This window comes from Chlorella variabilis (assembly GCF_000147415.1).
Source record: "Chlorella variabilis unplaced genomic scaffold CHLNCscaffold_4, whole genome shotgun sequence".
Classification (NCBI taxonomy): domain Eukaryota; kingdom Viridiplantae; phylum Chlorophyta; class Trebouxiophyceae; order Chlorellales; family Chlorellaceae; genus Chlorella; species Chlorella variabilis.
The window spans coordinates 996,928-1,022,017 of NW_005435084.1; the positions used below are offsets into that span (position 1 = coordinate 996,928).

The following is a 25,090-nucleotide window of genomic DNA, read 5'->3' on the forward strand; positions in this document are numbered from 1 at the left end:
GCAAGGCCGGCAGTGTGCAGCCATCGCCCTCTGTTCTTCTTTTGTCCAGTGTAATTACGCCTGATCTGGAGTTCATGGGGAGGTCAGGAGCGAGGGCCAGCACACGCTGTACATGTCGGCACACGCCGTGTGACGGCGGCGGGGACCAGCAGGCGGTGGAGCACTGGGGTCTGTTGCCGCTGGTGTGTGTGCCCCGAAAGGCATTTATCAACTGAATGGAGGCTCCTGCAATTCAGTTCTTCTTTTGACCCTGAGACAGAAATCCCCACAGGAAGTTCCCAGTCCCCAGAAGCCCCTGCACCCCTGCTCCTCCCCTATTACTGCCCATCTCTCCACCCCTCGCCTCTACCAGAGCTACACAGCAATCTACAGGTGAGAGGGCGGCTCGATCGAGGCTATTTGGTGGGGCAGAGGTGTCACCTCTGGCATGACGCACCACCCCGTCTTGAAGCCTGAATGGCGCCTGTATTCGGCTACACGGGTGCAGGAGCGCGGGTGTTCCCGTCGGTGGGCGACCCGAATTTCCCGTGGTAGCAATCCCCAGGTATCGAGAAGAGAGGGAAAGGAAATGGAGCCCGTTCCTGTCACCGTGATTACCGGCTTCCTGGTGAGGCTGGATAGGGAGCTTAAAACCGTGCTTTGGCCTCCAGCGCCGCCATCCAGCACACGCCATGGGCAGTGATGGGGTGGGCGGTGATGGCGCCTCAGCGCGGCATCGCAACTTTGCTTTGCCGTGCTGTCCAGGGCTCTGGCAAGACCACCCTTATAAACCACATCTTGACCGGTGAGCGGGACAAAGTTACAGGCAACCTGAGCTTGCCACCACGGCGCCGCCACTGCGTGTGCCACCTGGCGCTGCCTGCTGCCCCGCCACCAACCCCCCCCGTGCTGTTTTGTGCGCAGGCCAGCACGGCAAGAAGATTGCGATCATCGAGGTGGATCCCTGCCTTGCACTTGCCTTCGCCTCGCTCCCTGCTTGAATGTCACTTCCCGCTGCCTCTGGCTGACTCTGCCGTTGCTGCTGCTCTCCTACCCCCTCCCTCCCTGGTGAATGAACAATCGCAGAACGAGTTCGGGGAGGTGAAAATCAAGTATACTATGTATGCATAATGAGAAGAAGTCCATGAGAACAATGGCTGCTTGAGTGCAACGTGCTCGCCACCGCGAGACCAGAATCCCACTACCCCTTGCCTCCCCCCCCCCCCCGCCCTCTCCCGCTCTCCGCACAGGTCGGCGTGGACGACGGCCTGGTGGTCGAGACCAAGGAGGAGATCTTCGAGATGAACAACGGCTGCATCTGCTGCACGGGTGGGTGGCAGCCAGCGCCGTGCTCCAGGGCAGGCAGGCACCTGGGCTGCCCATGGCGGCACACCGCCGGTTGCCCCCTGGTGCCCCAGCTCCGTGCTCGATGCCCTTGCTGGCCCCGTGGGCGCAGTGCGCGGCGACCTCATCCGCATCCTGCACAAGCTGCTGAAGCGCAAGCACCGGTTTGACGCCATCCTCATCGAGACCACGGGGCTGGCCGACCCGGCGCCCGTGGCGCAGACTTTCTTCGTTGACGACGATCTCAAGGTGCCACCAGTGGATCCAGTGGATGGCAGCTGCTGCCGGCTGGACAGAGCTGCCGCCAAGTTCTGTGCAGCACGGGCAAGCACCGCGCAATCTTGCCTCCCCATGCCACCCTCCTGCGCCCTGCTCGCATGTCTTGCTTACCTGCCGCAGGACCTGGTGCGCCTGGATGCCATCCTCACCGTGGTGGACGCCAAGCACATCCTGCAGCACCTGGACGACGCGCAGATTGAGGAGGGCGCCGAGAATGAGGTGCGGCGGCCGCGGGGCTGTGCGGTGTGCCGCACAACGCCTTGCATGACCAGCCGAAGCAGACGCGGCCGTGGCGGCACCAGCAGCAGCAGCAGCCTCCGTCCCGTCCACATGCTGCACCTCCCATTCCCGCCCCCACCATGCTCCGCTGCTTGCTTGCCCCGCTTGTGTGCAGGCGGTGGAGCAGTTGGCCTTTGCCGACCGCATCCTGCTCAACAAGGTGGACCTGGTGAGCCAGAAGGAGAAGGCGGCCGTGGTGAAGCGCATCAAGGTGGGATGCCTGGGAGCAGCGCTGGCGGCCTGCGTGGCGGCTGGGAGGCGGGCGGGCACCATACCCTGCACAGATTGGCTGCCCTCCGCCAGGGCTGCTGCCCATCCCGTCTCTTGAAGCCTGCCACCGCCCCTCCCGCCCGGCTGCGCAAGCGCAGGGCATCAACGCCGCCGCCGAGATCATCGAGACGGTCAACTCGCGCGCCGACTTGGACCGTGTGTTGGGCATCCGCGCCTTCTCCCTTGACCGCATCCTGGAGGAGGAGCCAGACTTCCTGGATGTGAGCTAAGCTGAGGGGCAGCGGCAGCAGATCTGCTGTAAGTAAGCTGGACGGACCAGCTTACTCTCAACGAGGTTCAAGCCCTGACTGTGCAGGAGGGCGCCGAGCACAGTCACAGCTCCGACGTGACGTCGGTGGGCATCGACGCCGACGGCAACCTGAGCTTCGCCAAGGCCCAGCGCTGGCTCAGCAAGCTGCTGCAGGTGGGCCGACACGCGCCTCGGTGCATGCCGCCCCCCGGTTGCATCGTGTACCCGCTCAGCTGACCCCGGCTGCCGCCGGCTGTGCCCCACACACGCCTCGCAGGACAAGGGCGCCGACATCTTCCGCTCCAAGGGCATCCTGTGCTTTGAGGGCTCCGACGACAAGTGCGCTCAGCCCGCCCGGGGCCGGCATATGGTCCAAAGAATGAAGAAGCATTGGCAGTGCACCGTGGCAGCTGCCTGCGCTGACAGCTGAGCGCTGAAGCTGGCCTACATGCGTGCGCCGCCTGCCCTCCTGTGCAGGCACGTCTTCCAGGGCGTGCACATGCTGCTGGCCTTCTCCTCCAGCGCCGATGGCGCCGGCCGCCCCTGGTGAGCCCACCCCAGGACCTGTGCTCGATGCGCGGCAGCCTGTTGCCGCGGCACGCCGTGCCAAGCACATCATGCCGCCAGCCACAGGCGCTTGCGTGCATGTACATGCTGAGCTGGATGCTGAGCGGCGTGCTGCTGCTGCCCGCCCCATTGCAGGGGCCCCGATGAGAAGCGGGTGAACCGCCTGGTCTTCATTGGGCGCAACCTGGACCGGGACGAGATCAACGCCAGCTTCCGCAGCTGCCTGGTGGGCTCCGCGCCCGCCGCCTGAGACGACCAGCGGAAAGCAGATGAGAAGTTGCTCCGTGGGGATTGGGTTTTCACAGCACGCTGATTGTTTAGAACCAAGATCCTAGCGCCGTTCCGCTGTCAATTGCTGCTGAACAAGCTGTCAACTTCAGGTGAAAGGCAGCGCAGGGCAATGGACCCGATTTGCAGCTGCATAACAAACGCTATAGCCTAGCATGCGTTGGTTGGGTCGGCATTCATACAACACAGTGATAGAAAGGGGGCGAAACAAGGGTTGGGGGGGGGGAGAGAAGAGGAGCGTGGGGATGGATGTACACAGGGGGTGAAGGCCGTGCCGCTCGCTGCAGGCGCCTCGCTGGCTACGCCAGGGTCCCATGTGCCACAAGCAGCATCAGTGCAGCACGATGAGAGGCTGCTTGCAGTGGTGCGTGCTGCAGCAGGGCGAGGGGCAGGGGCAGTCAGGTTGTGCGGACACGCTGCGGCTCGGCTGCTGCCCTGCTGCTGCTGCTTCTGGCACGCACTGGCAAGCCATGTCACATCACCATTGCAACCATCAACCCGCTCCACCCCGCATGCCGCCGCTCACCAGTACTTGGTCACCGAGCCAAGGAAGAACTCTGCGATGGCGCCGCGCTGGTGCTTGGCCATGATGACGGCCGCCGCGCCCAGCGCCTCGCCGCGCTTGCAGATCGCCTCGCCGATGCTGTCATTGTCGGTGAGGAAGTGCACAATCTCGCTGCAGCGAGGCGCAGGGGAGAGAGGCGCGCAAGGTAAGGTGAGGTGGGGAGGCAGGTGCGGGAGGGGAGCACACAAAGGACTCCCAGTGGAGGGCAGGGGAGGGTGACCAGGCAGCCCTCCCAAGCGGGAGGAAGCCCAGTTCCCGGAAAGGACGCCAGCCCACACACAGACTCTGGACAGCTTAGTTGGCACGCAGCTGACACCATGCACCACCAGCCTGCAGCAGCACAGCAGCTTCCCTCCATCACAAGCCTCCAACCCCAGCCCACACTCACACTTTGTAGGCGATGTTGCGGCTGGCCAGCTTGGTCACAAACCGCCGCTTCATGAACTCCTTGGCCTCGGCAATCTGCACAGGGGCACGCAGCGCGGCGCGGCGCAGGTGTGCACAGCTCAGCGACTGGCGCAGTGGCACGTGGCTCTGCTGTTGGGCGCCGCACGATGAGATGACCAGACTTGGCCACTTGCAGCCCTTGCAGCCGCTGGAGGCACGTGGCTGGCATGCGCCGCGTCAGGCACCCGTGCCGCAAGGGGCGTCTGCCATTGGGCAGACTGCAGCCAGCACAAGCAGGCAGGCGTGCGCCCGCAGGCACGCACATGCTTGAGGTCGGTCTGGGGGTCGGGGTCCACGGTGACGATGCTATCCATGGCGCCAATGCCGCCGATGACCTGCAGGCAGCGCGCAGCGCGCCAGCGGCGCAGCAAAGCAGGTCAGCTGGCTTCCAGGCAGCCAGCGCGGAGCCAGCAGCGCTGCCACCTAAATGGGGATGCAAGCTGGCTGAGGGCCACTCAGGCGCACGAGGACAGGCAGGCAGGAAGGAGAGCTCACCTCTGGCATTGGCACGGGGATGATGTGCAGCAGGTGGATCTGCAGGCAGAGGCAGCCGCGGGGCAGGCGGGGCGGGGTCAGCAGGGAGGAGCAGCCTGTGACGCAGACAGGCAAGAGGACAGTGGGGAACCAAGCCAAGGAGGGCTGACCAACCTCGTCCCCCTCCTTCATCACATTGTTGATGCTCCACTCCAGCACCTCCTCGCTGGTCTGCAGGCATATCATTCGCCCCAGGTGGCAACAGCTGGTCAGCAGGCAATAAAACCGGCCCCCCAAGCAAGGTGAGTGAAAGGGCCCACTGGGGCAGGTTCCAGTGACGTCGGCACGACGGCGGGAGACTCGGCTGCCTCGCTGCCACCGCCGCACCACCCGGGGCACCAGCGCCGGTATGTTTCGTTGCTTCCGCTGGTCAGGGTGAGCGGCAGCAGGCCCCAGCTGGAGCGCGGACCACGCAGCCCGACACCGTTCAAGGCGATCCCCTGCCGCGCAACTCGAAACACGCACTCACGTCGCTGTTATCGACCGCCAGCAGTAGTACCCGGGGTGCCATTCGTCTCGGGAAGAGCTCTAGTAGGTACAAGCGTGGTCTGACGAGGTGTGTCGCTGCGGGCTGAGGGGTGCACAGATGATCTTGGCAACGCTTGATCAAGTTCAGTTTAGCGTTCCGACAGCCGCTGGCACACGGTTTCCCTCAATGGCCACGTGGGCGCCCCGGGTCCTCCCCACCCTCCCAGGAGCATTCATCGCATGTTGCGTCGCATCATCATCCTAGGAGCCCGTGGATAGGCGTCTGAGACCAGCCGGGACCCCCGCCATCGCTGCTCCTCTGGCGGCGCAACCCCAACCCCTTCCCACGGTGTTTGCGGCCTCAGGCGTGGGGCACCAGCGTCGCCCTCTGCCTGGGAGCAGCCCGGTGCCGGCCCACGCCCGCTGAACGTCTGGTCTAACTCACAGCGAAGAGGAGCGGCTGAGAGAAGCATGGCATTGGCTCCTGCCCACCTCTCGGCCTGGCAGGCCCGCTCTCTGGGGCTGGTGTCCACCTCGGGACGGCATGCATCGCCGCTGACACCCCTCCAGCCAGCCACCACCCGAGCCGCCACTGGCGGCGGCAGTAGCAGCGGCAGCAGGCGAGGCCTGCTGTCGCCGGGGACGGCCGTGGGGTATGGCAGCAGGGCAGCCGTGTCTGCCGCCGCCGGCCAGCCCGTAGTCAGCTCGCGGCCCTACAGCATGCCCCCCGGCAGCTTGATCGGCCGGCCGCCCTCCGCGCCCCCCACGCAGCTGCAGCAGCTGCAGCGTGCCGCCACGGCAGCGCCGGCGCCGCCGGCGCACACGCAGGTGCAGGCGGGGCAGGCGGGGCAGCACGCCCAGCAGCAGCAGCAGCAGGCCGGTAGCGACGACGACGTGGCGCCGCCGGCCGCGTCGCGCATCCACCTGCCCAGCGAGCGCGAGCTGGAGCGCCGCAAGAAGATCTCGAAGGCCAACAAGGGGCGCAGGCCGTGGAACGTGGGCAAGAAGCACTCCCCCGACACAATCGCGCGCATCAAGGCGGCCACCAGGCAGGCCATGCAGCGCCCGGAGGTGCGCCAGCGGCTGGCCGAGGCAAACGAGCGGCGCGAGCCACACACCGACGCGGCCAAGGTGCGGCGCTCGCGCACAGGGGGCCGGCCGACAAGGGATTGCGGTGCAGAGCAGGCAGCGCCAGCCTGCTCAACTGTCACGCCTCCTGCCCACATCGCCGCGAGCCCCGCCATCGCCGCCCCGCGCCGCCCGCCGCTCACGCCGCCCCTCCCCTGCCCGCCTCGCACCCGCAGGCCAAGATTCGCGTCAAGCTGCTGGAGCGGGCCGGGGTGGCACGGGAGGTGATCAACGAGCAGGCCGCCCGCATCGTGAAGGAGCGGCTGCTGGGCTCTGACGACCCTGCGCTGCGGGAGCTGGGGGAGTATCCCAAGGTGCAGGAGGTGGTGGCGGGGCTGGCCTGGCAGCACTTCAAGAAGGACTGGTCGCAGGTGAAGGCGCTCCCCCTGGCCTGGCCGGCCGCGCCGCTCCCCGCGCCCGCAGCCAGCCAGCCACGCCCTCCCCGCGCCTGCAGCCGCGCCTGCCTTGCTGCGCGGCGCCTGCGCCCCCGACCGAGTGGCTGCGCTCTCCCCTGCTGCCCGCCTTTGCCGACCGCCCTCTCCACTCCCGTGCCCCTGCCCCTGACTGGTGCCCCGCTCCCTTGCCCTCGTGTCTGCAGGTGTGCACGCGGGGCTGGGATGACCACCCCGAGTTCCAGAGCCACGTCATCGCCAAGCTGACGCGCCTGGTGCGCGTTTGGAAGGCCAAGAACCCGCCCCAGGAGGCCAAGCCGACGGCCAAACCGGTGCGCTGGCTGCCGGTGCCGCCGCGGCTGCGGGGGGTTGGCTGGGTGCGCTCCAGCAGTGCCGGCTGCTGGCGGCCGGCTCCGGGATGTTGGCCAGCTGCCGTCCTCCCTTGCTGCTCCCCGCCTCTCCCTCTGCTCCTGCCCTCCGCTCCTGCCTGACCGCCTCGCCCCCACGGCCGCCTCCCTGCCCTGCCCCTGCAGAAGAAGGTGAACAAGGTGAAGGTTGCGATGGTGCACCTGCGCAAGGTGCACGAGGCGCAGGGCAAGCTGGCGGCGGCCGAGGAGGCAATGACCAAGCTGCAGCGCGCGGTGAGCGCGCGCCGCCGCCTGCTGCCGTGGCGGTGCATGCACGGTTGGGGGACGGGGAGGCTGGGAGGCGCACCGACAAGCAGATGGCGCGCCTGCTGCAGAAAGCGACGTTGGCGAGCGACCCAGTGCGGCTGCGCCAGGCGCTGGCGGCGGAGGAGAAGGCCTCGCTGATGATCTCCAAGCTGCGCCAGCAGGTGGGCTGCTGGGCTCGCGGGGCGGGGTGACGGGGCAGCGGCGGCGACCGGAGGCTGGTGGTGGCGGCGCGTGAGCTGGCTGCAAGGCGCTTCAGCATGTGCATTGCGTCACTCCTGCCTACTTGTCTCCCTGCCCCTCTCGCGCGCTCTCTCTCTCTCTCACACACACACACACACACAAAACGTTTGCTGCTGCAGGTGGCTCACCTGGAGGAGGCGCTCCAGCCGGTGCAGCACTACTTTGAGGAGGCGGGGCAGCAGCAGGTGCCAGACCTGGACCAGCAGCTCGACTTGGAGCGCCGCCTGGAGGCGCAGCAGCAGGAGCAGCAGCAGCGGCTGCTGATGCAGCAGCAGGGCGCGGGCGACATTGCCGGGACGGCAGCAGGGGAGCAGGTGAATGGCATGGCGGCGGCGCCACACACCAACGGCATTGTGAACGGGTGGGCCGGGGCTCATGTGGCCGCTGCCGAGGCCCTGCAGCAGCAGCACGAGGCGCCTCCCGCCGTGAATGGCCACGCCGGTAGCATGCCACCGCCAGGAGCAGCCCGCACGCAGATGCCCTGGGACCACTGAGGCGTCTATGGCAGCTGCAGCCTGCTATGCCCTGAACCTCCGCCAGCCCTTACTCTATCAACCCCAGCCCTTCTCCATCCCTCCAGTCTCCGCCCCGCGGCTGTACCCTCCTTTTCTGAAGGCTCTACCCCTCTCCTGCCATGCATTCTACTTTGCTTCCACGCGCCCGCGGCTGCCAAGCTCGGCAGCCCCGCACGCACCTTCCCTTGCAGCTGGAGATTGTTACCAGCTCAATCTGCCATTATTGCTTTCATTGCGCAGACATTTGCTGTTGCTCGTGCTCTGTTCCTGAAAAGAGAGACACCGATTCAAGGGGCCAGGCAAGACGTCAACCAGCCAAGTGTGGCATGCTAGGGCTGCCCACCCGCCGCCCTGACTGCGATGGCCGCTCGCCAGGAGCTGTCAAACACCGCCAAGACACCCGAAGCCGTCTGAGGCGCGTTGATAGGCCCGCTGGGGGTGGTGGCTGCTTTGAACTGCAAGGCGCAGGGTTGGACGGCCAGGCGGCGCAAGGGGGCGGCCGGCTGCTTGGGTGATGCCTGGCGTGCTGCTTCAACAGGGGAAGGCACAACCACACAGCCACGCACCCACACCCACCTCTGGCGACCGCAGCACCACCTTGACCGCCTCGAAAAACTCGTCGTTGAGCGCATCGCTGTTCTCCTTCGCCACCTGCGGAGCGGCGCAGCAGCAGAGACGAGCGGCGGCGGGGAGGGGAGGTCAGCGGCCCGCCAGGGCTGCTCATCGGTCGGGCACATGGCAAGGGGGAAATGAGGGAGGCGGGAGGGTGGGCATGGGGACCGGGCATGCGTCGCTGTATGGCATGCAATTCGCACAAATGCGGAAAACTGTGCGCACCTGCTCAGGGTCCGTCGCGTGGGCCAGCAGGCGCAGCACGTATGTGGCGCTGCTGGGCGGGGCCATCTCCAGGACCGCATCCACCTGCTCCATCACCTCGGGGTCCTGGCGGTACCGCCCAGCAGCTGCCATGGAGCGCCGGTCTGCATCCGCCAGCCGGTTCTCGCGGTCGCGGCTGCTGCCGGGCGCGGCCGCGGGATGCTGCTGGCTGGCTGCGCGCATGTGCCGCCGCCGCTGCCAGACGGGCGCGGGCAGGGGTGTTGCCGGCGCGCCGCGCTGCCTGATACCTGCAGCGACGGCAGGAGGCGGCCGAAAAGGGAGGCTTGCTGTAGGCCACGCCTGCCCGCCCGCCCGCCGCCAGGGGCGGGCCGGCTCGACCGCCGCGCAGGGCTGCCATCAAGCCGCCCACCTGGTCGCGTGAAGTGTTGAGCGCTCCCCAACAGACGGCTGGGTGAATTCAGGAGCATCGCTGGCTGCCCGCTTTGAGCAATTGACGGGGGTGCGAGCCAGAAGCAGGCAGCACCCCCTAGGGCTGGCAGGGATCGCGTGGAATGCTTTGATTGGCCAGCCAGTTAGTGCAGCTGACCTCCTGGCCTCCGGCCGATTCTGACGTGGTGTTTCTGACGTGCCACAACCCTCTTCTGCCAATCCAATCTCGGCATCCTGGGGGCTAAACTGTGTATCTTCAGGGCAAAGAAAACCAGCAGTACGGGTCCCAGCTGCCCTCCCACTTCCCCTCCAAGTTTCCACCCTCTTCCTACAAAATGTGACGGCTTTTCTAAGTTTCAACGCTGGAAATCTTCTTGCACTGCTGCTCTCCTGCTGTAACTTGCGCCGCAGACCATGCCTCCCACCCCTACCACGGCGCTTCTGGCGCTCACGCTCCTGCTGCCGCTGGCCAGCTGCCAAACAGCTCCAAGTGAGACGCGCAGGCATCGTACCAGCGCATCCGAGGGCATTCGTGGATTCAGCAGCTGCCCCCGAAGGCGGCAGCTGCGCCGGCAAGGGTGCCCGCTTCAGCCGGCTTCTGGTGTCCACTTGACCATGGGTCCCCTGCACTGCAGCATCAGTCTGGAGCTATTACACCAGGATGCCTGGCAGCTTCCTGCTGGCAGGCGACCTGCTGTCAAACGGCGCCACCACCACCATGGATGAGGAGTGCGCGGCCGCCTGCCTCCAGCTGGGCACAGACAAGTGCCAGGCCTGGTCCTGGTGCGGGGCCTTCTTCACAGACGGGTGGGTGCCGCTGCCATCATGCCCGCCTGCCCACTGCCGCTGGAGCGCTGCCGAGATGCATGCCACCTGAGCAAGAACATATTTTCCGTCTTGCATGTGTCGGCAGCTGTCGCCCAGGCCGTTCAGCCACGCCGCATGCCCCTCCCTGGCCTTCCCCCTCGCAGGTGCGAGGTGCTGAACTATTCCAACGCCACCGGCGACGCCACGTCCGCCCTACTGCCGCCCGGCGCGTGCCTGCTGTCGGGCGGCGAGGCGACTGACCAGCTGTCCACCAGCTCGATGTTTGGGGACTCCCTGATGTGGTCTTCGGGGTACTATGACCCTTCGCTGGCGGCAGGCACAGCCCAAGGAGCGTCGCAGACGCCGCCCAGCGCGGCTTCCACGCACGACAGTGCAGTGAGCAGCAGTAGCAGATGATGTGTGCTGCTGCGTCGCTGCGTGCTGCCCACGTAATCTGCCGCTCTGTTGGCAGGACTCCCGGCAGCGTGCCTGGAACTGTGCTGGCTTTGTCACACTGCACCCTTGGTCATGCCATGCCGCCTGTTGCTCAGGCACCCATCTGGGCGCGCTGGGCGTACATTGCTGGCACGCTCCACGTGGGGCCCAACATTGTGGGGGCCGCCACGGCACTGACCCCCGAAGAGTGTGCCGAGATGTGCGAGGCGACGCCGCCTTGCAAGTGGTGGGCGCACTGCAGGGCAGACGCCGCTGGGTGAGTGGGCAGGCTGGGAGCTGGAGGTGCCTGCTCTGCTTCCCGCCCCCACCCCCCACCCTTTTCCACCGAAACACCCCCCTTGCCTGCCTGGACTGCAGGTGTGCTATGCCTCTGTTCCGCGGCACCGGCGTCGAGGACGCCACCTTTGAGCAGCTGGCCAATGGCACCTGTGTCCTCAGCCACGGCGCTCAAGATGGTGGTCCCGCTGGCGGCACCATCCTTGGCCGGATGGCCTATCGATACCAGGAGGGCTCCGCTGTGGCCTGGTCCAGCGGCTACCTCAATGCAAGCGCCTCCCCCGCCCCCACTCCCCCCACCGGCGGCGGCGATGCGTCGGTGCCCAGCGGTGGCAGCGGCACCTGCTCCATCCCGGGCTGGACAGACTGCGGCGGGGGGACGGGGTGCAGAGACCTGACGATCGACGGCGAGAACTGCGGCGCCTGCGGCAACCGATGCGGCTTTGGCGAGACTTGCAACTTCGGCTCCTGCGACATCAGGGTGCGCACCGGTGTTGGGCTGGTGTTGATGTTCAAGTTGATGCTGCTCTTATCTCAGGAGAGAAGAGGGAGAGCAGCGGCCACCACCCTGACATGCCTTGCCAGACACGCGTGCCAACTGTCTCTGCCCTTGCTGCAGTGCGGCCCTGACCCAAACCGCCAGTACTGCGGGACAGGCGGCTGTGTGGACCTGACTTCAGACGCAATGCATTGCGGCGTGTGCGCGTTTGCATGCATGGGCGGCCAGCAGTGCGTGTACGGGCGCTGCCAGGATGGCTTCTTTTGATTGTTTCAGCATGACAATGCGACATGAAACGTAGGGTTAGCGTGACACAAGCAGTGCGCAGGAACCGGAGGCAGAGTGGCTGATTGATGAAATGGGATGTGTGTTAAGGAGCCTCAGAGTCAAAAGCCCGAGGCCGCCGCCTCTGCGGCCGCCTCCTGTGCCAGCTGGCTGCTGCCATCAGCAGCGCTGCTCCTTCTGCTGCCATCACCCCCGCCCTCCCGCGGCTGCCGCTTCCGCACGTGCTGCAGCAGCAGGAGCAGCGCCGAGGGTGTCACGCCAGGGATGCGCTGGGCTGCTGCCAGGCTGGTGGGCCGCGCAGCTGTCAGCTTCTCCCTGTCCTCTGCCGACAGCTGCAGGGCGGAGTAGTCCAGCCATTCTGGAATGAGCAGCGCCTCGTCCCGCCGAAGCTCTGCCACCTCAGCCTCCATCTTCTCGAGGTAGGGGCTGCACAAAGGAGTGAGAATGGGTAACCTCATCCCAGCAGACCAGGTTTGAACAGGCCCGGCAGCGATGGCGATGGCTTTGCCACCAGACAGCCGCTGACAGGCACGGCAGCTTTCCACATAGGCTGGGAGCAGCTCACCGGTAGTAGCAGTTGGACACCGCCGTGTCCACTGCGCTAGGGGGTGCAGCCGCGCTGAGGCTGCCAACAGCACTGGTGCTGCCAACATCACTGCTGCTGCTGCTGCTGCTGGCCTTGCTGCCATCCAAGCTGCTGCCTGCAGACACCGCGCTCACCGCCGCCGCCGCCGCCAGCTCCTGCAGCTGCTGCCACCCTGGCACCTGCTCTGCCGCTGCAGCGGCCGCCAGCTGGCTCAGTGTGATGCCCGGGCGAGTCAGCATCTGAGCTGCGCTGATGTAGTCGCCGTCTTGCGACACGTGCAAGCCCCGGCGGGCCCATGCTGAGCTGGACAGCTGGATGGCATCCAGGAGCTGCTCCGCATCTTCCACCTGCTGCCTTCGCTGCTGGAAGGACGCCGCACGCTCCGCGCCCACCAGCCCCAGCTGCAGGAGCAGGCAGCGGCAGGCGGCAGGGGCGTTGTCGGGACACACGCGCAACATTCCCAGAACCCAGACAAGACTGCCAGCCACATCAGGCCAGCTGCTATGCCACAAGGCCGGAGCTGATGGCACTGCCGCTGCCGCTGCCCTCCCTGCCCCGCCCTACAAGCACACACAACAAGCGCACCTGCAACCCCGCCTCGGTGAGCCGCAGGTCGGCATTGTCTGGACGCAGGCGCAGCCGGAACTCGGCGCGTGCGCTGAGCATGCGGTACGGCTCGCTGGTACCGCGCCCCACCAGATCATCCACCAGCACACCCAGGTACCCGTCAGCGCGGGACAGCAGGAGCGGGTCGCCTGCATGAGAGGTGGGTGGCGCAGGGGGTAGCGGGTCAGGCTTCCGCACCCCGCGGCGTCGCTGCCCCGACAGCAGCACATGCTGGCTGCGACAGAGATGGCGTCCCAGGCTGGCTGGCAGGCAAATGCCTGCCGTTTGATCATCGGGCGACCCAGGGCGTGCGATGCCCTTTCCAGTCGCCTGCGCCAGCGCCTGCCACACGCCCACCTGGCGCCGCCGCGTTCGCGCCCGCCACCAGCCCCTGCGCCGCAGCCTCCTCGTATCCCGTCGTGCCGTTGATCTGCCCCGCCAGGTACAGCCCCCGCAGGCGCCGCGTTTCCAGGGTGGGGGCCAGCTCTCGGGGGTCCACGTAATCATACTCGACAGCATACGCCGGCGCCAGCATGCGCGCAGCGCCCAGGCCTGCATGGCAGGTAGACGAAGGGGCCCAGCTTGCTGGCTGGCTGTCCAGGTCACGGCATGGCCGCGTCGGCTGGCCGGCTGCAGGGCTGGGGAGGCCGGGGACACACACACACACACACACACACTGTCACCGTCGCCTGGATCCCCGCACCAGGTGGCAAGGCTCACCGGGTATGGTCTGCAGTAGGCGCAGCTGGTCCTCCGGCTCCATGCTGTTGCTGATGCCGTTGGGGTACACCACATCCGTGCCCAGGCCCTCGGGCTCCAGCCACACGTGGTGCGTGCGCCCGGGGAAGCGCCTGCGGCAGGCAGGGGTGGTCGGCGCGGCGGTGGGCCGCCGTATGTTGACACGCCGCAGCGAGGCTTGCTGCACTGCTGCAGTACGGCGGCAGCCAGGCGCGTGCTGCGCGTTGTGTGGTTGCCCGGCCCATCTCAGCAGACCAGCTGTGCAAAACATTGAACGCAACCCCCATCCCCACCACACCCAACCCACCCATCACATCACATCAGCTGCCCCTGACCCCTCACCTGAACTTGGTTTCCAGGGAGGGGCAGTAGCGCGGCTCCACACACCCGCCCTGTGCCACCGTCATGCCGCTGTCAAACACAGCGCCGCGCCCTGGAGGGCACAGGGGTGGCAGGGAGCCAGGTCCGTGGATGCCCTCGGCCCTCTGCTGATACAGACGAACCAGCAGGCGCCTGGCGCCCTGCACCACCACCACCACACATACACATGCGCGCGCGCGCGCACACACACATATCAACTCTCTCCGCTCACCTGAAGCCATGCAGTCCAGCACCAGTGCCTCTGAGGCAGCAGTGGTGCGGGTGCCAAAGCAGGACACCTGGCCCGCCGGCGGGCTCCACCCCGGCTGCTGCAGGTGCAGGAAGGAGAAGGGCGTGGGGGCACCGTCGCCCGGCTGCTCCTCACACACGCTCCAGTCAATGGTGCGGCCTGCAGGCAGCAGGGCATGGCAGGATGAGCTAGGAGGGGCACTACGCCCCCTGGGTTCGCGGCGAGGGACGGCACGTGTCACACGGCCATCTGGTGCCGCTGAAGTGCTGCACAACCAGCCCACAGCTGCATAACCTGGATCCTGGCTCCCAGCCCCTCCCCAGGACCAACTCACCGTCCAGGCGGGGCGGCGTGCCGGTCTTGAGGCGCCCCAGGGCGAAGCCGAGGTCGGCGAAGCGGCGTGCCAGGCGTGTGGCGGCTCCCGCCGCCGTCACATCCGCCTCGTCCGTCAGCTCCGCCTCCCTCGCCGCCTCGGGCCTGGAAGCCTCGCGGGCGGAGGTCAGGCTGGCGATGCGGCCCGCCGGGCGGCTGTGGCTGCCCACGTGGATGACGCCCCGCAGAAAGGTGCCTGTAGTGACCACCACGGAGCGGCACAGGATGCGCTCGCCGCTGGCCAGCACCACGCCTGCCACCACCGGCCCCGGGCCGCCACCGCTGGGGCGCGGCTCTACCAGCAGGTCCACCACTGCACCGTCGTGGATGGCCAGCCCCGGCACGCCGCCCAGCATGCGCTGCACGGCCCACTTGTACAAGACGCGATCCATCTGGGCACGGGGACCCCGCACAGCGGGCCCCTTGGACGCATTCAGCATGCGGAACTGGATGCCCGCCGCATCCGCCGCTCGCGCCTGCACCAAAGAGGGGCAGTAGCGGCGGGGCGTTGGGCGGCGCCGCAACGGCGTCTGCCGCGGCTGCTCCCCGGCCCCTGCCCGTGCCCGCTCACCATGAGGCCGTCCAAGGCGTCCACCTCTCGCACAAGCGTGCCCTTGGCCACGCCGCCGATGCTGGGGTTGCAGCTCATCTCACCGATGCTGGCGGAGGGCGAGGGCGTGACGAGCAGCGTGGCGGCGCCCCGCCTGGCGGCGGCCGCGGCCGCCTCGCAGCCGGCATGACCGCCGCCCACTACCACCACGTCGCAGCTCAGCCAGCCTTGGGCCACGCTGCTGAGGCCCCTGCGCCACATGGAGCGAGCAACTAGCAACACATGCAACCCAAAGCCCTCAAGCAGCGCTGGAAGCTGTTGGTATGCAGCTGAATTGCGCAGACACGCATCCTGGTGAAGAATATGTACAGTGCCAACTGTCCTGCCTAGTTGGCAGGAGGGAAGGGGGCTCCCTTCCCTCCTCCCCCTTCCCTCCTCTGGAGCCCTATCTCGTACTCGCTCCTTGCCCATTTCGATTTCATTAATTTCCAGGCATGTGTCGGCACGTCCCTTGCACAGCTGCGGATGTAGGCCAAAGCCGCACTACAGCACCGCTGCTGCCCTCCCAGCTACCCTCCTTGGTCCTGCGTTGCCCTCTGGGCCGCACAGGAACAATAGAAGACAGGGCGATGGAAGCCAAACACCGGCGCCCGACCAGCAGTATATGCGCCGTTTCCCCTGGTTGCCTCCGGCGAATGCTGCCTGACACTAGCTGTCGAAGTCTGGGCGCCAGCCCACCAAATGCAAGTGTTGATAATACACAACATCCAGATTGTTGCATCCAAAGAATTGACAATGAACCACTTCTTCTTTCCCGCACAGAGGCGGTCTCCAATGTACGACTGGCATGGCCATGCTGGGTGCGCTGCACTCTGCATCACACCTGGGCCCGAGTTGCACCCCAGGCGCGCAGCCAGCCCCCCAACCAATCCCTCTCCTGCGCAGGCGGGGAGGCCAGCTCGCCTGCCAGCACCAGCAGCTGCGCTTGGGCAGGAGCGGGGCAGGCAAGGGGCAGGCAAGGGGAGGGATCAGGCTCTGCAGCAGTGTTGGACGGCGCTTGTGGCGAGCAGCGCCATCGAGCGGCCAGGCCACCGGCGAAGCACGCACCTCATCCAGTGCACTGATCATGGAAGACATCCAGCCACAAAACGCCAGGTCAGTCACTTGGCAGGGCACTCCAGCCAGCTGAGCCAGCAGCTGCGGCCGCTGCTCTCGGAAGTGGGCAACACAAGCCACCCGCGCATCAATGGCGGCGGTCAGTGAGGCCGCCACGCGTTCCCGTAGCGCCGTCACCTGTGCCGGGAGCCTCCCCAGTTCCAAATTGTCTGCACACGGGAGCACAGGGTGACGGGAGGTGGGCTGGGGCGCATGGCGGAAGGCGTTGTGGGAGCAAGACAGTGTAATGAGCGGACCGGTGAGGTACAAAGGAGGTGCTGGTGGAAGAAGTGGTGGGCAGCTTGCTTTGGGCAGGCAGCGGCTGCGGCGGCAGCCAGCACACGCACCTGCGCAGGCCTCCACCAGCTCGCGCTGCGCCTGCAGCATCTGACGCACGACGGCCGTCATGCCCTGATCCGCGGCCATGGTTTTGAAGTAGGCCCCGGCGATGACAGAGGTGGCGGCTGGCTGCGCGGCGCCGCCGGCGGGCCTGGCGTGTGCCGGCTGCCAGGCTACCTGCGCCAGCGTGCTGATGGAGGCCCACGCGCAGCCTGCCAGCACTTTGAGCCGGGGCTGCATGAGCGACACCACCGGCGGTGTGTGCAGCACCAGCCAAGCCAGCGGCTGCAGGCGACGGTCGACGGAGGAGGAGCGCAGCTTGGCGCCAACGCCTGCGATGCGCTCCGCCTCCCGCTGCAAGTTGGCCAGGAGAGGGCTGAGGTCGGGGGCGCGGCCCTCTTGTGCAGCTGCCATCACCTCCTCATATTGCCTGCACCCGCCAGGTTGGGGGGTTGGGGGGTTGGGGGGTTGGGGGAGAGGAAAACCAGCTTGAGAACTTGCGTGCGCACAGCTCGCAGCAGCGCTGTCTGCCGCTGCCACTGCTGCGACCCGCTGTGCCGCACATCTCCTACGCATCTCCATTGCATCCTCCAGTTCCCACACAATCCCCCGCTGTGCCACACCATACCCGGATAGGCTGCCATATGAGGAGCGCAGTATGTCTGCCTGTGTGAGCAGCATGTCATTGCTGGCATAGTTTGGGAGCACCAGGGCTGTGAACGCCGTGGCCCACAGGGCCCCAAGAGCCGTGGGCACGGCCTGCAGCAGGGCAAGGGGCAGGTGGGCAAGCTGGCGGCACGGCCGCTGCATGCTTGTCGCCCGGGAAAAGATGTTCAGGGAGCACTGCACGCATTCGAGTGCACATCTTGGGAGGGGCTGCACATTGCGGTGCCTTGCCTTTCCAGCGAAGCTTTGCCATGTGGAGTGCGCCTCACAACAGCCCAAGTAGGCGCACAGAACCAGCCCCACGATTGTATAGGCGATCATGCACAGGGTGAACCTGCGCCGTTGGGTGTGTGGGGGGAGTGGGTAAGGTGGGGTCATGGGTAAGCTCCTCGACCCATGGGAGATCCATGCAGAGATGAGAAGACGCAGGGGCACTCTGCAGGCAGCCAGCTGCGCTCGCTGACCACTTGCCCTGCCCAGCGCGACTCTCCAGCACAACCCAACCCTGCACGATGCTCGCCTGAACTCTGCCACCACCGCAGGCAGGCTGAAGAAGGCGAACAGGAGCATCACAATGGCTGTGGTGTAATAGGGGCTGTTCATGAGGGCCCCGTTGGAAGAGGCAGCCAGGCCCAGCAGACCGCCCACGCCGATGCCAACGGTGCGCATAAAACCCTTGGCCACAGAGCCCTCCACCTGCGCCAGAGTTTCGGTGGCATGTGCAAGTGATGTTGGCGAGGATGTGGGGGTGCGGGGGTGGGCGGCAGCACCGCCTCTGGTCCGTGTTTCCATGCAGCACGGCAGCCGAATACAGGTGAGGCACACATTGGCCTCTGGCCTCAAGCTCACATTGGGGTAGGTACAGATTGTGGACGCCATCCAAAAATACATGGGCTGCAGCCAGCGGCGGACACTCGATTTAGTGTGGGCTGCTTACCTCTGGCAGGTCAAACCGCTGCAGGCTGCCTTCCAGTCGAGCTGCCACATGGCCAGGTAGCAAGTATGCCTGCTGCACCCTTCGTAGCCAGCCGGCCGCGCCCAGCCGCACCTGCCAATCTCCCAGGTAGCGGACCTGCCCTTCCAAACCCTCCCTGCGTGGGCCCTGCACGCATAGGAGGGGCGCAAAGCAGGGGATCGGTGCAACGAGCCACTCCGGCCACATCTGCATCACAGGGCACCCTGATGCGAGGGCTCGCACCCTGCCACATGCCATGCTGCAATCCATGATGCACTGCACCCGTGCTGCCCACCTTCCAGAGGAAGAGGATGCAGCCCATCATCGCCAGGCTGTTGCTGAGCCAGAACTTGAATGCAAACTGGGCGGTCGGATTGCGCAGCGCTGGCAGGGGAAAGGGAGGGGAAGGCGAGGAGGTGGGGGTGAGTGGGGTGAGGGTGGCCCAGTGGATGTGAGGCACCTGCACCACACCTTGTGCTGACCAACAAGCCCTGAGGCTGGAAGTCCAGCAGCGGCCTGCACGCTGTAGCCAGAGCACACCTGTGACCAGAGCAGCCTTGGAAGACAGCGCGGCAGGCACGCCTCTGCAGCCAGCGGCGATGCCTTTGGCAATTGTCATCCACGAGGCCAAAGAACTCATCATGACCAACAGGGTGACGGCATTGCTGGCGCAGGGGCTGCTCTGCAGGGTATGCGCCAGGCTGGGTTGTTGCTGCTGAGGCGGGTCTCGGATGGCCGCACCTCCCTCCCCCTCTACGCCCTTTTCGACATCCACTTTGCCTGTGGCAGGCGAGGATGCCGCTGGTGCAGGGATGGCAAGCGCGGTTGCCGCAGCAGCCTCAAAGGCCTCCACCCGCACCAGCAGCTGCACCACTGTGGGCAGTAGGAACAGCACAGCTCGGCTCTGCAATGGGAAAGCCAAGAAGGGGCAGGGGGTTGCGGCTCAACATGCCCACGTGGTTGGTTGCTGAGCAAGCAGGGCAGGGGCAGGAGGCATTGCATCCCAGCCGCAGGGCAGCCGTCAGATGGTGGAGCTGACAGCAGACATCAGCAGGCGCGAACAGCTTGCCTTCTGCACGTCAACTTCCAGCGCGAAATCGAGGCCAGAGGCCTGCCTGCCCTCATTGTATGCATCAGCCACTGCTGCTGCAGTGGCTGCCAAGTCAGCGCGGAGCGCCAACCAGCGCGACGCGTCCATCGGGCGCCAGTGCACAGCGGGCCCTGCAGCAGCACAGGTCTAGTCGCGTCAGCCGCCACCACATCAGCGTGAGGATGCCGCCTGCCATTTTGTCAACAATGCCCTCCACTGTGTCTCCTTGATTGCGACTGAACATGCATGCCACACTTCTGCTCGCCTGATCTGCAATCTCACCAGAGCAGGCGCCAAGTGGTGGCATGTGCTCCAGCGCCTCGGCACAGCCTGCACAGCAGGCGGCCGCCGTTGCCAGCGCGCTGCAAACTGCGCTTGTTGCCTGCTCTTGCTCCTGGTAGCCCTGTGTGCCCTGCGCAGCGGCAAGCTCTTCCAGGCTCCAACGCTGGCAAGCTGCTCTCAGCGCAAAGATAGAGCCGCACAGCAGCTCCAACTCTTTCTTGAGCCAGCCGTAGGCTGCCAAGCTTGCCCCGGGCTGGGAGCACAGGCCCAGTAGCGGAGGTTCAAATGCTGCCTGCAGCGGCGGGGATTCTCATCTCGGGGTGGTACGATAGAGGGGGCAGAAATACGAAACGCCAGCCAGCACCAATTCCTCACCATGCCAAGAGACCGCTTCAACCTGGCCCACTGGGGCTGCATGGACGAGGGGTCGCCAGCACGAGCAGCAGCCACCCCGGTGGTGGCAGCAGGCGAGCCTGTCTTGCCATGGGAGCCCGTCCTGGGAGTGGCAGCTGGGCCGACCAGGTCAAGCAGGCGACGGCGGTATGCCTCCTGCTGCACGGCCACAGGGCCGCGCTGGTCCAGGGCGCCACCATTCAGTTTGACCCCATCGGCCTCCCCACTACGTTCCAGCAGGGAGCTTGCCAGCCTGCACGGTCACATCAGTGGCAGGTCAGGCTGAGCATGCCGGTCCGCCCTCTTTCCGGCACTACCTTTGCATCAGCCACAGCTGCCAGGTGCCTGGCAGCACCAGGAGATTCCAGCCGCTAGTTTAACACCACCAACATGCTTGCCTGGAGATTTGGGACCCGGCATCCAACAAAATGGCGCCAACGCTCTGTCGCACTTCGTCGTGCGTCGACTGAACATACACCAGGCACCCCGCAGCCAGGCAGCAGAGCGCCGAGGCCAGGCCGGCGTAAACGAAGCCAAGTACGACCTGCACCAGCCAGGACGCAATGGAAAGGGGTGGGCAGAGTTGGCGGGTGGCGGGGGTGGGGAACAGGGAGCGGGGGGGGGGGCGCGCACCAGCAACCGTGGTTGACAAGGTGATGTCAGCAACCACTACCTGACAGCCCACCACAGGGCAAGAGGCATGGCTCACCTCCTGCCAGAACAGGCGCAGCGTGAGGACCTGCGCCAGCACCCCGAAGACGACCACGTTCCCCGCCATGAGGGCGGTGATCTGCACGATCACTCCCTTAAAACCAGGCGCGTATGCGCGCGCCAGCGCCAGCGGCACGAGCAGGGCCGCCGGCAGCACGATGAGCAGCGCCCAAAAGGCGCTGGAAAAGGCGGCGCCCTCCGCGGCCTTCTCCAGGGCGGCCTTGACAGCCTCCAGCTGCACAGGGGCGAAGCATGGGTAGGCAGGACAGGCTGAGGGACAGCTGCAGCGGCAGGGTCTCCACAGGTTGGGGCAAAGGGAACCAGTGGGCTGGCAGGCCTTGGGCCGGGCCTGGGTCCGCCGCTCAGGTGAGCTCAGTGGTGGCTGGCTGGGCGGCTGGCAATGCATCCCCCGCTTGCCTGCTCCAGCAGCTGCGGCGGCAGCTCAGTCAGCATGTGCTGCGGAGCAGCCGTGCGCAGCTTGCTCTGTAGCTCAGCGATGGTGGCCGGAGGGTAGACCCGCTGCAGCTCCTTGGGCAGGTAGCTCATCAGCGGCTCCCCCTCGCCCCGCGCCAGGAACGCCAGGCTGACGACGGCGCCGCCCAGCACGGCGCCTGCCAGAGAGCAGCAGCAGAGCAGGGCGGCAGCAAAGATCCTGCTGCCGGCGCTACGGTCTTGGGACAGGAGGAGCAGGGCGGTGGCGGCCAGGATGGATGTCATGCAGGCTATCGGGAGTTTCAGGCCCGATACCGTGACGAAAAGGGCTGCAGGTGGGATGGGAACGATCGTGGAGCCACGATCAATGGCGGCGGGAGAAGCGCCAGCATTGATCTTGGAAGGTGGAGGCGCTATTCTGAAAGCCGGGCATGCACACACACATTCCACTGCTCCTTACCCGCAACAAAGATGCCCAGGGCATTTTGTATTGCCCACTGCAGGGGTCAGGTAGACCGGGAGAGAGGCATAAATCGGTGGCGGCGGCGCGTCACCAGTCGCCTGGCGGCAGCTCAGGAGCTGCCCCTCCTGCGGCCTGCTGTTTCCCCTGCACTGAACCTGCACCTCAGCTGGTTCGAGGCCGTCCCAAGAACTCACCGCTATGGGTTCCGACAATAGCGCCCGGCTCACGCCCTCAAGGAGGAGAGACATGCAGCGCTGTGGCGTGTTAAAGCCACACGATGACAGTGCTAGGGATGCAGATCTAGCCAGGCCTAGGAGCTACTTTTCACGGTAGCCTGGAGAAATAGCCATATGAGCGAAGCGAGGGTTTGGTAGAGTGACTGGGGGTTCGGCGAATAGGTAGGAGCGCATCCGCCGTGCCGAAAACAGTACCAGCACGCCTTTCCGATGGCAATTCCTGCTGCCACACGGAAAGCCGGACGTGACGTGGCGGGGTGCTCCTTCTGATGACGAAACATACATCCGAGGTCACATCGCAACAACCACAGCGATCTGATCAGTCCCGGAGTGCTTTCAAGCGGGGCAGTCTGCGCCCGGGCACCTTCCCAAGCCCAACCCGTGTCTGTCTGCGCTCAGCGTGGCTTCTGAGCCTCGCCGCAATGAGAACCTGAGTCGACGTGCGTCCTTGAAGCTCACCAAGGGAAGCTCACCACTGTGCTCCCAACCTGAGTGAGCCACTACAGGCGGCGGCTGGTCGGTGCCAGCGCGGCCCCTTCACCGCTGCGCGCTTGTCAGGGAGACAGGCATTCAGCCGCCATGTTCGAAGGATATGTGGTGTACTACCTCAACCAGTACCTTGGCAAGTATGTGGATGGCATCGACCAGAAGTCGCTCAGGTGCGCCGCGACCCGCCGCCTGCCAGTTTGCTCCGCCTGCGATCGCTTTGCAGATGGGCGGCCAGCCTCCTGCCTTGTATGTCTGCTGCCAGCACAGCCTGCGCCACGCCTCCCAAGCAAGGCAGAGCACATCATTTGATGTCATGTGTCGACCTCCCCTCTGTCAGACTACCGCCCAGGCCCTTGCCGCCTGCTGCACAGCCGTGAAGCTGCCTCTCAGGGCCTTGCCCCGCCTCCCGCCTCCACCTACTCGCCGCCGTGCAGGATCTCCATCTACAAGGGCGATGTGGTGCTGCGCAACCTGCAGCTGAAGCCCGATGCGCTGGCGGGCCTGGACCTGCCCGTGACGGTGCGGGCGGGGCTGCTGGGCTCCCTCACACTCAAGGTGCCCTGGAGCAGCCTGGGCACAGTGCCTGTGGAGGTGAAGATCGACCGCCTCTACCTGCTGGCATCCCCCAAGAGCGAGGAGGAGCGGGGCAAGGGCGTGAAGAGCGAGGTGGGTGCGGAGAGGCGTGGGCCGCCGGGATGGTGGCGGCGGTGTGGCACTGGGCAGGGCGCAGGGTGGGCCGGGGAAGCCAGCGACAGCGATGGGGTGCTGTGGGTGGGGAGGCTGCCGCCATCGCAATACCACGGTGGTGCACCGCCGCCTGTAAGGCCATCGTGCCCCGTCTTCTTGTCAAATGTTCCCCTGCGCTACCACCTGCCTTTTCTGCCTCCGCAGGATGCCCTTGAGCCTGCCTACCAGGCAGCCAAGAAGGCCAGGGTGGAGGCCCAGGAGGCTCGCTGGGTGCAGGAGATGGAGGCTATGGCGGAGCAGCAGGAGAAGATGAAGGGAGGGGTGGCGCCTGAGCAAGGTGGGCTCCCGTTGCCTCACTGCCCGCCTGCCTGCCTGTCAGCTGATTGGTAGCTTGTAATGCACACCTGGCAGCTGCGCTGCTGCTGTAGCTGTATCTCCCATCCTCCCGCCTTGCCCCACCCATTCCCTGCTGTGCCTGCTTCCAGGGGCAGGCGGCGGCGTGGGCGGCATGCTCAAGGCCGTCATCGACACGGTGATTGGCAACCTGCAGCTGTCCATCAGCAACGTGCACATAAGGTGGGGGCGTGGCTTGGAGCTGTGGGCGCAGGGGCAGGAATGTGTTTTGGGGCCAGTACCAACACAATCAGCCTTTCAACTTTGCCTGCCCACCTGGCCGTCAGCTGCCGCACGCCAACGCCGGGCCTTGTCCTCCTGCTCGTGCCAAATGGCCTTCCCCTCCTGCCCAACTACTGTGCCTCCTGCCATCCCCTCTTACCCACCCCTTCATCCACCTGCACCTGCTCGCCCACCTGCTCGCCCAGGTACGAGGACGCGTACACCAACCCGGGGCACCCCTTTGCCTGCGGCATCTCGTTGGACCGCATCAGCGGCTACACCGTTGACGAGGCGGGGCGGGAGGCCTTCGTCACCAACAACCCGCTGCAGATGCTGCGCAAGGTGTGCGGGGGTGTGGGAGCATTGGCTTATGGTGGCAGTGGCAGTGCTGGTCGATGGTGGGCATGAGGGCATGGGCATGAGCTGGGGCAGATGTGGCAGCGAGGCTAGAGGGCTGCTGTTTCGGAGCAGGTGCTCAGCCTGGCTCTCTCTCTGGTCACTGCTTGCTCCTGCTTATGTGCAGGCCCTGCTGCTGCGCCGCATGGCCCTGTACTTTGACACCGATGCCGAATTCTGGCTGCCAGAGGGCACCAGCTGGCGTGACATGGCGCCACATGAGTGGGACGAGTGGTTCCAGCCTGGCATCAGGTGGCTACTTGGCTGTTGCTGTTGCTTTGGGAGGGACCGTGCCTGGGCCGTGGCAGCATTGGTGCATGCCTGTGCCGCGCCTGCTCAGCCACGTTGCCAGCCATGGTGGCGCCTCGGCCTGGCTGACGGCGGCTCCCGACCCCCCGCTCTCGCTGCCTGCAGCGCCGAGCGCCAGGAGCGTGGCGGCACCGCTCGGCACCGGCAGTACGTCCTGCAGCCGGTGGACGGCCGTGCGCTCTACATGCGGCGCGGCGCCGGCGTGCAGCCCAAGGGTGGGTTGCAAGACGGGGTGTGGGTGTTGCTCGCCTGCTCGCGCTGCCTGCTCCGGCTTGTGTGCAGGTGGCTGAGCCCGGCAAAGCGCCTCGACCTGCCTGTCACCTACCTGCCACATCCCCTGGCCCGCAGAGGAGGAGCCCGTGCTGGAGATGGACTTTCAGCTGGATGTGGTGGCGGTGCGCCTTTCACGTGAGTGTGGGCACCCCCTGCCTTGAATGCCGTGGGGAAGGGCAAGGCAGCATTGTCTGCTGTGTATTCTTTGACTCAAATATGCGTCCTGCCCGGCTGCTGCTGTGGCCCTGCTTTTGATACTGCAGAGCCGCAGTACCAGAGCTACCAGCTGCTGCTGTCGGAGGTGTCGTCCTTCACCGCCAGGCTAAACC

The 25,090-nt window shown here is 66.0% G+C and overlaps 6 protein-coding genes across 6 annotated transcripts; 4 read left to right on the forward strand and 2 right to left on the reverse strand.

The window, feature by feature from the left end:
- Positions 1-568: 568 nt before the first annotated feature.
- CHLNCDRAFT_142112 (hypothetical protein) lies at positions 569-3,218 on the forward strand (the record flags this gene model as incomplete). Its single annotated transcript, XM_005850012.1, has 12 exons — positions 569-607; positions 745-784; positions 904-935; positions 1,230-1,308; positions 1,436-1,572; positions 1,723-1,821; positions 1,997-2,092; positions 2,250-2,372; positions 2,468-2,575; positions 2,679-2,740; positions 2,879-2,947; positions 3,104-3,218. The coding sequence occupies 12 exons, from the start codon at positions 569-571 to the stop codon at positions 3,216-3,218; spliced, it is 999 nt and encodes a 332-aa protein (XP_005850074.1).
- Positions 3,219-3,587: 369 nt separating this feature from the next.
- On the reverse strand, positions 3,588-4,988 carry CHLNCDRAFT_142113 (hypothetical protein; the record flags this gene model as incomplete). The annotated part of the gene is made up of 6 exons (XM_005850267.1): positions 3,588-3,627; positions 3,783-3,932; positions 4,210-4,283; positions 4,532-4,603; positions 4,764-4,802; positions 4,917-4,988. 6 exons carry the CDS (start codon positions 4,986-4,988, stop codon positions 3,588-3,590), a joined length of 447 nt encoding a protein of 148 aa, XP_005850329.1.
- A 753-nt stretch (positions 4,989-5,741) lies between these two features.
- On the forward strand, positions 5,742-8,198 carry CHLNCDRAFT_142114 (hypothetical protein; the record flags this gene model as incomplete). The annotated part of the gene is made up of 6 exons (XM_005850013.1): positions 5,742-6,401; positions 6,575-6,769; positions 6,997-7,122; positions 7,324-7,431; positions 7,533-7,625; positions 7,824-8,198. The coding sequence occupies 6 exons, from the start codon at positions 5,742-5,744 to the stop codon at positions 8,196-8,198; spliced, it is 1,557 nt and encodes a 518-aa protein (XP_005850075.1).
- A 3,211-nt stretch (positions 8,199-11,409) lies between these two features.
- Positions 11,410-11,772, forward strand: CHLNCDRAFT_17926 (hypothetical protein; the record flags this gene model as incomplete). The annotated part of the gene is made up of 2 exons (XM_005850014.1): positions 11,410-11,515; positions 11,705-11,772. Coding segments are annotated over 2 exons (174 nt in total), but the record flags the coding sequence as incomplete, so codon positions are not given.
- Positions 11,773-11,909: 137 nt separating this feature from the next.
- CHLNCDRAFT_20360 (hypothetical protein) lies at positions 11,910-15,531 on the reverse strand (the record flags this gene model as incomplete). Its single annotated transcript, XM_005850268.1, has 9 exons — positions 11,910-12,234; positions 12,518-12,795; positions 12,980-13,149; positions 13,352-13,552; positions 13,721-13,851; positions 14,081-14,149; positions 14,318-14,507; positions 14,683-15,196; positions 15,292-15,531. 9 exons carry the CDS (start codon positions 15,529-15,531, stop codon positions 11,910-11,912), a joined length of 2,118 nt encoding a protein of 705 aa, XP_005850330.1.
- A 7,040-nt stretch (positions 15,532-22,571) lies between these two features.
- Positions 22,572-23,114, forward strand: CHLNCDRAFT_13140 (hypothetical protein; the record flags this gene model as incomplete). Its single annotated transcript, XM_005850015.1, has 2 exons — positions 22,572-22,651; positions 22,916-23,114. Coding segments are annotated over 2 exons (279 nt in total), but the record flags the coding sequence as incomplete, so codon positions are not given.
- Between the last annotated feature and the right edge of the window lie 1,976 nt (positions 23,115-25,090).